General features: G+C 30.2%; 2 protein-coding genes across 5 annotated transcripts in view; one reads left to right on the top strand and one right to left on the bottom strand.

The window, feature by feature from the left end:
- Window positions 1–509: 509 nt before the first annotated feature.
- LOC140439441 (uncharacterized) lies at window positions 510–1797 on the bottom strand. The gene has a single exon (XM_072529346.1). It carries the CDS (start codon window positions 1577–1579, stop codon window positions 524–526), a length of 1056 nt encoding a protein of 351 aa, XP_072385447.1. The 5' UTR covers window positions 1580–1797; the 3' UTR covers window positions 510–523.
- A 183-nt stretch (window positions 1798–1980) lies between these two features.
- The window catches only part of Bap111 (Brahma associated protein 111kD), a 36912-nt gene continuing 25927 nt past the window's right edge, over window positions 1981–12965 (top strand). For 3 of the 4 annotated variants that reach the window (XM_072529343.1, XM_072529342.1, XM_072529341.1), the window contains exons 1-3: window positions 1981–2188; window positions 5569–5644; window positions 10037–10081. In XM_072529343.1, coding sequence (XP_072385444.1) covers window positions 5581–5644; window positions 10037–10081 — 109 coding nt within the window. In that variant the 5' untranslated portion in view covers window positions 1981–2188; window positions 5569–5580. The remainder of the gene's footprint in view (window positions 2189–5568; window positions 5645–10036; window positions 10082–12965) is intronic. The other variant, XM_072529345.1, reaches the window with a different exon arrangement.

Here is a 12965-nt window from a genome sequence, read left to right as displayed (position 1 = left end):
AATATGTATAAATAATTATGACATCCAATAACTAATATTATTCATTATCTGTAATTGAAATCAACCACAATTTCAGTTGAAAATACATTTATTTATTTAAGAGTATTTTTGAACTAAATAAAAATTTAAACAAGTTGAAAAATGTTCAACTAAAATTAAGGTTAATTACCATTAGTAACAGTATTAGAGCTAAAGATAGCTAATAAAAGCTAAAAAGTGGCCATATGTTGAAATTATAAGAAAATGTTTAACTTACGACATGTGAATAAGCCAATATATATGTTAAGTTACCCGAAATAGGAAATATAAGAGGAAAGGAGCCAATATGCATATAAAGGGGAATATTAGTATGGCCCGAGATAGAAACATATATAAAATGTAAATAATCAAGTGAACCTACATAGTAGTAGAGATAAAGGAAAGGATTATGGTATGTATCAAATAAAATATAGTGAAATTTTTCATAGCTTTAGCATAAGTATCAAAGGAAAAATAAAAAAAAACAAAAATCTATCTGAAATATTTATTCTTGTAAAGTCTGTACAATATCACGTGCTCTCTTTAACTTGCTTTGATTTTCCTCATCAGGATTGTCCTCATCCGCTTTATCATTTTCAATTAGTTTTAGTGCATCTCTTAATATTAAATTTCTAACAAATCCCCTAGAGTTTGTATAGTATTCTAATGTTGTTGTCCAAAACTCTTCAGGAATCTTTGCAGAATCAAACAGATTCTGTGACAGCCATATCTGTTTCAATTTCTCAAATTTCCACTCACTTCTACTATGCTTCCATTTTGACAGATAATTAAGAACACTTTCTTGTGTGACTAGGGTGGCTTTTAATTTTTTAGCAACTTGTAACTCCATATGTTTTTTTCGTTTCTTAGCTCTTTTAGATTCTGCAGTATTTTCTGTAGGATTTTCTGATGCATTAGTAGGATCTTCTTGGTCTTTCACATCTTCGGAATTGACTTTCTTTTTCTTTTTGGATATTTTGTCTGGATCTAGATTAACATCATTTATTTCATTATTCATCCCTTTCTTTTTCTTTTTAGAAGCTTTTGATATAGAATTCAACTGTTTGGAATCATCTTGTACAGTGTCATCTATCTGAACTTTTGTTTTATCTTTCTTTTTCAGACTTTTTACAGTTTTGTCTTGGGATGTATCACTTATTTCGTTATTAACCCCACTCTTATTCTTTTTAGAAGCTTTTGATACAGCAATCACCTGTTTGGAATCATCTTGTACACTGTCATCTACCTTACCTTTTACTTTATCTTTATTTTTCAGGCTTTCTATACTTCTGTCTTGTGATATATCTTTACTTTCAAAAGTACTTTCCTTACTATTTGTATGTTTCGTTTTCTGCTTTTTAATTTTATTTACATTAGTTTGTGGTTCTTTTTTGTCACTACCAACTTTCTCTTTATAGGAGTCTGATTCAATTTTTGATAACACTTCTGTAGCTCTATCTTTGCTTATTACCTCGTGTTCAAAACTGACAATACCCTTTCTTTGTTTATTTTTCTTACTTGATTTTGTCTTTTTCGGTCCGTCCTGCGTTTCAATTCCCATTTTAATAAAAACGTGCCTCTACCTACAACTTCTGGTCACACATAGGTAATAATTTTAGGTTATGTTTTTATTAAAGGTTAAGAGTTATATGAGTTTACTCGGCTCCTCTTCTTTTATTTCATTTCTTTTTTGAAAAAAAATTTTTAAATATATATTAATTTTAAATCATTAGTTGTATCAATTAAATCACATAAGAACATTTTGTAGTTACATACATTAATTAGAACTTTATAGAATAAAATGCAAAATTGATTAAAAAAGAAACGATAATACGGGCAAAGAATATAGACGCTTATCTATATTCTTTGATACGGGTTTTCTTGTCATTGTATAATATCACCAAAGAATATAGACGCTTAAGCGTCTATCTTCTTTGATATCACTGTCAAATGCCAATATATTATGTCATTTTTGACATGACATGGATAACGCTAACGCTTGTAAATTGTAAACTACTAAATTATTTGGAATTTCAGATCTCATAGTTATGGCTACTATATTTTAGACAGAAGTCCCGATTAATTAAGTTCTTAATTGCTAATTTCGTTTAAAACTGTTCTTTTTAGTGTATTTTAAGTATACAGCATTTTATGGTAACTCAAGTATAAGGTGAGTGACCCTTTTAATACCATCTCTGCTCCACCGTTTGTTTCTCAAATCTAGCGATTATACTGAAAACATAATGCAAAGTTTCTTAAAATTCTACCAAAGAATATAGACGCTTATTATATATATTATATAAGCGTCTATATTCTTTGATTCTACTGTATAGTCGCCTCGTATTTCGGTGAGACTGTGTAAAAATATGTTTATCTGTAATAAAAGCAGGTAATAAAAATTAAAATAAAAGTACTCTACCAGGAGTAGTTATTAACTGCAAAATTATCAATGACTGAAATGTATAATAATACAAAGTTTTAATATTCTCATCGATATTTACATTGAGATGAGCCTGGTAAAATATGTACAGTCGCTCAGATAAAGTTATCATCGATGCATTCTTTGCGTAAGATAACAATTTTTGCCTGAGCAACCGAAACCATAAAGTAGTTTACCCCAATAAATTTCGTTTCGACCGTCCAGTGGTTTACACTTGGGTAGGCAGGTAAAATATTTTATATTATTTTAAACATTATTTTAAAACGAAATATTGTTTATTTGGATGAAACCTGGTATGTTACTCATGACACCGTGAAAAAAAGTTGGACGAATAATAACTAAAAGTGTTCTAATTCAGTACCGCCCAATAAAGGACAGAATTATAATTTTACACTGCGGTGTAGAAAATGGATGCATCGACGATTTATTATTAATATCTGCAAAAAAAATTAAAGACGTGAATCTAGATTATCATGAGGATATGGAGGGTTCAATTTGTGAATCATTGTTTGAATATATATATATATATATATATATATATATATATATATATATATATATATATATATATATATATATATATATATATATATATATATATATATATATATATATATATATATATATATATATATATATATATCTATATCGAAAAAGAAGTTCGAGCGTCAATTATAATGCTTTCAGCTATCAATATGATGGAAATGAAATATAAAAAAGTTCAACTCAGGAACCATAGATGTAAACGTTTAATGTTTCTTTGAAAAAAACAACAGAAGTTAGTTTTTATGAAACTCACAAAGAACGGAAGTACGTAAAAATATGTAAAAGAACAGTAAACTTTATAATTTTACGAAAATACTTTTGAAATGTGGCACCCGTGGTGTGATAATAATTCTGCAGCTGAAGAGCCAGTGGAACCCTCTAATCAATTGGAATATTTTTACAAAGCCGTGTAGTAAAATGTAAGCGACATTTTCAATACCTCTCTGATGATACCATCCAAACATATGCTGAAACATGTTTATGAAGAATTGTGTTCTAAATTGTCTAAATCAGAAGCAATTCTAGAAACATGTTTATCAGAGTGTCCAAAGCAATCTGCTACAAGACTATAGGAGAAACATCTTCTAGACAGAGGAGAAAGGATTATGCAAATTCACACAAATAAAACCGCACCTAAAGGAACCTATAATCAGAACAATATACAAAATGGATTCGGCTAATATTTTTTCAACTATTGAAAGCCTTCGAAGTGAACTGGTTCGAAAGGATATTCCCTTATATTCAGCAACAACAATTTAATGATTTCTTAAAACCCATAATTTTAAGTAAAAAACTATAGACAAGCGCCATAATGGAAAGTACTAGAATAATTATTTCTTTAAAAAACATTTCTATCAGATAAATAACTTAGTATCAAAAAATGAAACGAAATGTTGTTTATTTAGATGAGACCTAGTGTGATACTCATAACAGGACAGAGAATTATAATTTTACACTGCGGTGTAGAAAATAGATGGATCGATGATGTATTATTAATATCTGCAAAAAAATATTAAAGACGCGTCTCTAGGTTATCATGAGGATCTGGAAAGTTTAATTTTTGAATCATGGTTTGAAGAACCTCTTCTTCCGAGATTACCTAAATATAGTGTGATTATCATGGACAACGTATCATATTATTCAAGATTAATGAGAAAATTCCAAATATTATTTGAAACAAATTACAAATTCAAGAATTTTTATTTGAGAACGATTTGTACTTTGAGGCATCATATAGTTAAAAGCAATTGTTGGAGGTTGTTTACAGTAGTACCAGAAGGAATATGTTGTTGATAACTGTACTTGCAGTAATGGGCATACCGTGCTTGGTATGCCCAGTATTACAATTTACAATAGTACTTCCTCCTTACTGTTGTAAATTAAACCCAATAGAGTTAATATGGACACAACTTAAAGGAAATAGAAGAAGAAGAAACGTGACTCCTAAATTTTTGTCTACTGCTCTCCAGTTAATTAGAAGAGAAGTCACAAAGATCACAGCAACCAACTGGAACAGTGTAATCAAACATGTAATCGCAGTGGAAAATGACTGTGTTAAATATTTACCAGCATTAACCAAATTAACTATAAATATAGAAGATACAACTGATACTAGTGATAGTAGTGATTCTGAGTAGATTAGTAAGTTCTTATTTCTAACTAGGTGTTAGTTGAAACCTTTATTTTTATTGTAATTGTACAAATTCTCGTTTTGCTTATATATCTTTGAAAATAGAGTACAAATACACTTCATGATAGAACAAAAACATACAATATAATTTAATTTAAAATAATCAAAGTACAGGTTAGGTTATTATAAAATACCTGCTAGATACATATATAAAAAAAGATGTTCATAAAAGTTTTAGACCTCTTACCCATTTTTAAATTATTGAGGTACTGAGTCTTCTCTCACAAGGTATCAAACCAAAGTTGTTAATATAATACCCTGTATATAATTTAAAAAATGAATTCTCTATTTTTTTTATTACAATAACTAACTTATCAGGGATAAAATGTGATCATAAGTTTTAAAACTTATGAGCAATTGTGTTATTAAAACGTTTGTATACTAAAATACTTGTACATAAAAAATTTGTTTAATTGTATGTGATAATTACTTATATTAACAATTTTTTATAGGTATTGTTGTTTTACAATAAGTTCTATTCAACCGAGTCGATTAGTGTTATCACTTCCTAGATATATCACAGAAGTTAACAACACCAATATTTTTTACTTAAACTTTATAGAAAATGAAACTTTTTCTTAACTAAAATTAAATAAAAATAAAAACTTCAATTTAATTAAAAATTAGATATCTACGCTACTGTTCAATAAAGTAGTGGTAACTCTAACAGTGTTGCCATTTTACTAGTATTTTACCCTTCTGGTTCCTATAAATTTTCTCACGAAATTACGTGTCGACTATACTTATATGATATAAGGAAAATTGATGCGAGATACTCAAGAACACCGTTCGAGTTATGTGTATCATCATCAAACTACTACATACTTTGATCAATTCCTCAAAAGAAAAAATTCAATATTATATTCTTTTGTAGATCTTCACAACAATGGCACTTCCAGCCAACTACAAGCAGGTGGCAATGCAGGTCACAAATACTCAATCTTCAAATCGTAAGAGCCTCTATTTAAGTATTTTGTACTAATATATTTTTCAGAATAATTTTTATTGTTAGTAGTTTTTCAGCAGTGTAAATTTAGTTGAATTGTATTCTAATTAAGCTTAAGGTCGCATGTGTATTATTGATCAAGATGCCATTTGGATAAAAGTTTTAAAGTATGCATCTGAAGTCTATTATTACATTAAAAGCATGATTAATTTTATTTATTTTGTATATCTTTAAGAAGCCTGATATACTACAGTTTTCAGAAATGTATCACTACATTATTTAAAATTGATTAAAAATGATTTTTTATCATTAAATATATTTTGAAAATGGCTTAGGATGGCCAAAACATCAAAATAAAGTATTTAAACTTTTTAAATTGTGGTTAATATATCATTTTAATAAAATTTAACATTTCCTTAAATATCTAAAACCTAATAAAGTTCAAACCAAAGCTTTCTTTCATTAATTTTTAGGTCAAGTAGGATTTTAAAAAGTTTTGTTCTTTGATTTGTATAGTTGTATAGATTGTAAGTCTCTGTAATTAAGGAGGGATTGTACAAGAGTGATTTTTTATATAAAGTATTACACAAGGTGGTAATCAAAATACCATCCAGGTATTTTGATGAAAATAAATTTTAATGTTCCATCGTATAACAATTGCATATTTGAAGAAAATGTTGTGGTTCAGAAAAGAATTGTTTTAATATATACTCAACATCGACAGCAGTAATATTTTAAGATATTTCCTCAATATTATTTCTAAATTCACAATGTGATTCATTTAAATCAATGACTACATGAGATATATGGCTAGCATCAATTATTTTTGCTCTCTCTCCTAGATTCATGTATAATATTTTCTGAATGCCTTAGATATTTCTTCCATGTTTCTGGTGTAACTTTAAATATAGCCACAATTATTATCTAAGAATTTTAGTACTCTTGAATCACCTTTTGTAGTGCTTCTTTCCAAATACTTAACATACTTTCCTTTACAGTGCCTGCATAAGTTATTTTGGCATCAAGATATCTTTTAGAAGCAGACCAAACATTCTCAATTATGTTAAACTAGTAATGATATGGAGGCAATCTTAATAGTCGATGACCATGTTGAAGTGCCAGTACATCTAATATAAGAAAACAAATACAACCTCATTTATTAAATAATATGTATTAATACATACCTACTTGATAACTTTATCTGGTAAATATTCTTTTACAATCTCCATTAATTCAAGTTTCATCATTGTTGTTGAAAAATATATATATGCCTCTCTTTTAACCACTATATTAAAGAGTGTTTGGTCCAACTTAAATTTGGTATTTTTCCACTAAACTGAAATGGTAAAGTGCATTGTCCATAATATTATTAATGATGGTTTTTCTAACTTTGGCAAATGTTGATACTCAAACCATTTTTCAAAATTTTCTGAATTTATTGAATCATTATAGTTACCAGTTTTTTTCCACTTTTGAAAATTAAGCTGCAATTATCAATGAAACCATTTTCAGAACCTGTATGGAGCACAATATATGATATACCCTCTCTGTTCCTCTTTTTAACAGCATTAACACTGTCATCTTGCCAGCTGTTGCTGACTTCTCCTTTGCTGAATATCCAGGTCTCATCCAAGAAAAAAGATTGTAACAGTTGTAAATCATTTTCATTTTTTTTTTCATTCTTTTAAAAATTGCAATCTTTTATACACCACATGTGACTTATCCATTAAATATTTGTTTGATGGTGTTTGATATGTTTGAATTATTGCAATTTAACCATCTGAATTTCAGATCTTCTAAAACCCTACCTACCTATATGTAGTATATCTGGTGAGTTCACAACATCAGAAAATGAACCTCAAGGAAAAATAATTATTTTAAGCATGCAATAAGGTGTCATTAATAGAATTTTCCACAGCAAATGTTCCTGAAAGGCAATCAAACTTGTATATATACCATATATATAAACCAAATATATAAACATCTATAAATGTACTTTTCTTCAAAATCAAATTAATATTTTAATAGAAACCTTCATTAAACATTCTATATACATGAATTCTGATGATATGTTCATATTTATTGGTTAATGTAGGTCCAATATTAACAGACACTGAATTACTCATTATCACAGAATAGTTCAAATTCAGCACATTAGTTCAAATACCTTCTTTTGATAATTGTCTTACTGTTGACATTTCTTCTCGCAAGACTCTCCCCAACAAAATAATTAAATCTACCCAATAAGATTATGGACATTCAATATATATATATATATATATATATATATATATATATATATATATATATATATATATATATATATATATACTTGAGTGCAAAAAATTCGACTCAAAAGCATTATTTGAGATTACACCTTCTGTTTTAATGCAAGAAGTATTAAAATAAAAAGATGTAATGTGCAAACAATAATTTTATTATTGATCTTACAAAAACTGCTATTGCATTATTTGGAAGACACATTTAAAAATAATATGCAATACGAACAGAGTTTCCTAAATATTCATCATTTTAACTAACTCAAGAAAGACATTATGCACAGAGAAATCATCAATTATAAAACAAATTTCTTTATTTTTAAGTATTTGATATTACCACCCCTATTCCTAATTACACTTTGCAGTTGATTTCACATAGATCGGATGACTTTTCTAATAAATTCTTGAGGCGTTGCATCCCATTCATCATTAAGCTCAGCTCTCAGTTCCACTATGCTCCTTGGTGCATGATTTCTGTTGCAGACCTTTCGTTTAAGCTCATCCCACACATGCTCTAGTGGATTTATATACGAGCTCAATGCAGGCCAATTTATTGTGGGTATACCGATCTGTCAGATAGGTGGTGTTAACTTGTGCGGTATAGCATCATGCACTAAAATAAAGGCATCACCAATAAATCTTGCGTATAGAACCACATGTTCCTCCAAAATGTCTCTGATGTAACGATCCGCCGTTAAACCTCCTAGACCAGTCACGAAAATCAACTGGGTTTTCCCACCCACGGAAATGCCTGTCCAAAACATACAAGAACCGCCTTGATTTGACACATAATTTCTCGTATACAACACTGAGCAAATCAATGACTGATGTATTAGTGGTTTGCTATGGAAATTGATGCATACAATTTCAATGAGTCAATGACTCTGACCCCTCTCTATGTGTTGCATTATTTATTTGTAATATGTGATCGATTCACCAAAAACAAAACTCTTTTAAAACTCAATAATGAGGTTAATGATGTTACACTAAATATTTTTATATTTACACTTTTTTTTAATCGATTATTTTGCACACAAGTGTATATATATATAAATATATATATATATATATATATATATATATATATATATATATATATATATATATATATATATACATATATGAGATGACTATTGGTCATCTTCAGTATGGTGCAGCCAAGTTAGAAAAGGAGCATGTTAACCTGGGAAAGGATCACTACAGGAGCAATGCGACTAATTTGTGGCATTAGAACTAACAATAACCACGGAGGAAGCTACAGCTTTCTGAAGAAAGGAATGCCAAATGTTTAAAACAAAAAAGGTTAATGCGAGTGAATAATAAAAGTAAAATATAATGCCCTTGAAACCATCGGGGTCTACTAACTTTAATGCCGCGAATTCTTCTTATTGCTCCTGAAGTGCTCTTTTCCCAAGTTAACATGCTCCTTTCTCAACTTGACTGCACCATACTGAAGATGACCAATACATATATACAGTTGCCTTCCATCAATATGCCTATTTTGTTTTCCTGTTATGCGAGACATACCATTACATTTTACTTTTATTATTCACTCACATTAACCTTTTCTATTTATTTTAAAAGTTTTAACATTTGGCATTACTTTCCTCAGGTAGATGTAGCTTCCTCTGTGGTTATTGTTAGTGGTTGCCCTGGAAAAAACAAACTAAACTTTGCCTTTTCCTAAGCAAAACAACAGATTTTGAAACAAATAAAATGCTTTTAAATTTAATAAACCTACTGATTGTACAGTTTATATATTTGAAACAAATATTATATGTATATACAATATTTATACATTTCTTGATTGTTAAAAGATCAATATGTTTAAACTAAACAAACATGGAGGTAAGAAAGTCATGGCCTCTTAATCTCCCAACACAACTCCATTCCTATTAATTTACTGGTGTGTTTGCTATTCAAAGCCTGCAATACTGTTTTCAAAATATAATTTAATTTTTAGTTCATGTCATAAAATTTTAAGTAAGTAAACATTAACTCGATATCTAATTTATGTTAATGAATTATATATTCCAAACTGATGCGATATATTTTTGAAAATCACTGTAGTATTCTGTAGATTAGAGCTCATTGCTTCGTTTGTGTTTGTTGTTCAGATTTGCTGTCGGCAGGTGCGCCCATGACTTTCAACATATTGAAAGGTAACTGCGAAATTACTTTTTAATAAATAACACTCATCTATTAATATTCATCAAAATTCATTTGTGTAAAAGTATATTTAAAATTTAGGTATTCGATAGATTGAACTTAGAATCCAAGTTTTCATCTTAAAATCTGTTCGAAACTAGTTGAATATTTTGCAGATTGCTACTTTGGTCTCACTGCCTGCCATATGTCTTGTTGTTTAATAATATACAGTAAGTATATTTGCTCGTGTTATGAAAATGATCATTTTTTTTTAATAGATAAAAGTGAAATTAATTTGAATTTTTAATTTATTACTTTATTGAAAAAAAAACAGTATCTATATGACTGAATAAGAAAAAACCAATATTTCTTTGCTATTATTATTAGTATTATAAAGTGTTTACAGTAAAACTATGAATCTTTTTTGCATAAATTAAAAAAAAAAGACTTGAACCTCAAATTCATATAAACATGTACGGGCTAAGTGGCTAGTCAGTAGTAAGTCTTAATTGTCACTAAACAACAAGATACACATATACACAGCCATACTGAAATCAATTTGAATTTCTTCCATAGATTTGCACACATAACAATTATCACACATAACCACACAGCAATTTCAATCGAAGATTCTCGGACCATCTAATGCACAGTGATATTTCAGCAATCAAATGATCCATATATTCCCTTCTTAAGGGACGATATATAGCTTATATCAACAAAATTTGAATATCGAACAAAAAACCATAACACTGAATTAATTAAAAATCCATATAACAGTATATCAGCTATGAAGCAACTGCTGCGAATGTGGCTACAAGATTCATTGCAATAATGAAATAAAGATACACGAATAAACAGGTAAACAATCTGCACCCTTTGATGTTAAAGCCCATCTTCCAACCTCGTCACTGTTTAATACTCACCATATTTCCAGCTAATCCAACTATTCAAGGTGTCCCATAGGTGCTTCTTGAGATTAGATCCCAATGCTAACAGCATGAAGGTACTGACGAGTTATTATGTGCGAATGAGGGTTTCTGAAATAGACAGGGAATTTTCTCTGGAGAGGCACTCCCTTATGTACCGTTTAATGTTAAGACAGTATTTTTCTAAAAGTTATAATGCTGTACAAGCTTCAAACTAAATTCTCCCCATATCAGTATATTTTCACTAGCAAAGTATACTCTAGAGAAATGTAATTTTGGTTATATTGCTCTTTAGGAGAGCTAAACTCAAGTTAATTTTTGTTTCACTGTACCATGTTCATCTGCCAATCTTCTAGCCAGAGCTGTAGCAGTCAGTTTCTGTTCTCATATAACTTATGAGTCAAAGAAAACAATCTTCACTAATTCATGGTTAGCTTTTCTATCTCTTTCTCTCCAATGACGCTACAGCCCAAGTCGGGCCTTGGCTGCTCTCCTCCAGTTAATCATTCTAAATATCTCTAGGATCAGTTCTCTTCTTTCTACTGGCCGACTTCTCACCATAGTTTCACTAAGCGTTCTACTAGGTCTTCTTTTATTATTCTTATAAAGTGACCTGCCCAGTGTAATCTTTGTATTTTTGCATAATTTGCTATTGGAGTTTCTTTGTAATATTGATATAACTCGTGGTTGAACCTTTTTCTCTGCATTAGGCGCAAAAACTTAAAGGTAATGTCCCCACTGACCGGCACATCTGCTGAGGGATGTGAAGGAGCATTATCAATTATTAGGACAGCTTTAACTGGCAATTCACACTCTTTTAAATATTTTGTTACACCTAGCACAAAACAAAACCAGTTTTTAAAAGTGATGCTGTCCATCCATGCACTCCTTTGAGACTGGTAGACAACTGGTAAAGAATCCCGATTTACGTTTTTTAGTGCCCCGAAGCATTGCTACAGGCCATTATTGTCAATCGGTCTCTGCTTTTTGTATCCTTTTGCGGCTTCTTCAGTTTTTGAGGCCAAAGTTTAGCTTGGCAACATTTCGTAAAACAGACCAGTCTCATCGGCGTTATATATTTGATCTGTCGTTAAATTTTCTGGGTCTTTCCTGCTCTATAGTCATGAGCAGGGTTGTTGTCCCCAAATAGACATCCTCCAGTGATATATAGTTGGCGTATTCCGTGCCGTTTTATCCATCTATCCAGCCATTCTTGACTCGCAGTGAAATTTTGGTTCATAATCAGACAACATTTTATTCAGCTTGAGTACTGTTTCTTGAATAATTGATCCAGACACTGGTAAACCACGTTCAAGTTACGCACAAAACCAAACATACAAGGCGACGTCGAGAGTCTCATTTTTAGCTTTCTTAGCTTTGCAACGATTGTCCAAACTGTCTTTTGTTATCATTTTGAAACAGATTTTAGTTCTATTTTTTTTTTCAATCTGATACTGTAAATGTATCGACACCATATGATGCTGCAATTGTTTTTAAAGATTCGCCTTTTTAATTCTACTTAATGCTTCTAGTCGCTTTTCCATTATCACTATAACATTTTTACGTTTTTTGACACTACACACACAATACGGGCATAAGAGAGAGTGAGGGCCGGCGGCGACGAAGGGGGGGGGGGTGGGAGAATACACGAATATTGCTGTATTGTGGGTGGATATGTTAATTCATTATTCTGGTTCTGATCTTCTGTTATTTCCAAATCCGCTACTCCATGGGCTGTGTTTGTTTGTTAGCAGACCCTTTGTCCTCTTTCCAGCCTTTTATTCTTGCATCATCATTGTAATTTGTCCTCCGCTATTCCTACAAAGATTGGTGCCTTTCCTATATACATAGGTAATCCCAAGTTGGTAGGTTCCTGAAAACGTCTAAGTGCTTCAGATACTTTATTCTGGGCTGTATCATATATCAGATGCTGCGTTCTTCTTTATGGCATCAATGACTTGGTCTCATT

Source organism: Diabrotica undecimpunctata, chromosome 4 (assembly GCF_040954645.1).
Source record: "Diabrotica undecimpunctata isolate CICGRU chromosome 4, icDiaUnde3, whole genome shotgun sequence".
NCBI classification, from domain to species: Eukaryota; Metazoa; Arthropoda; class Insecta; order Coleoptera; family Chrysomelidae; genus Diabrotica; species Diabrotica undecimpunctata.
The sequence above is the reverse complement of the archived record's forward strand: the minus strand, read 5'-3'. Positions and strand labels throughout refer to the sequence as shown.

What these genes read in the sequence shown, in the direction of transcription:
- LOC140439441 (XM_072529346.1), bottom strand. Translation starts at nt 1,579, where the DNA reads ATGGGAATTGAAACGCAGGACGGACCGAAAAAGACAAAATCAAGTAAG.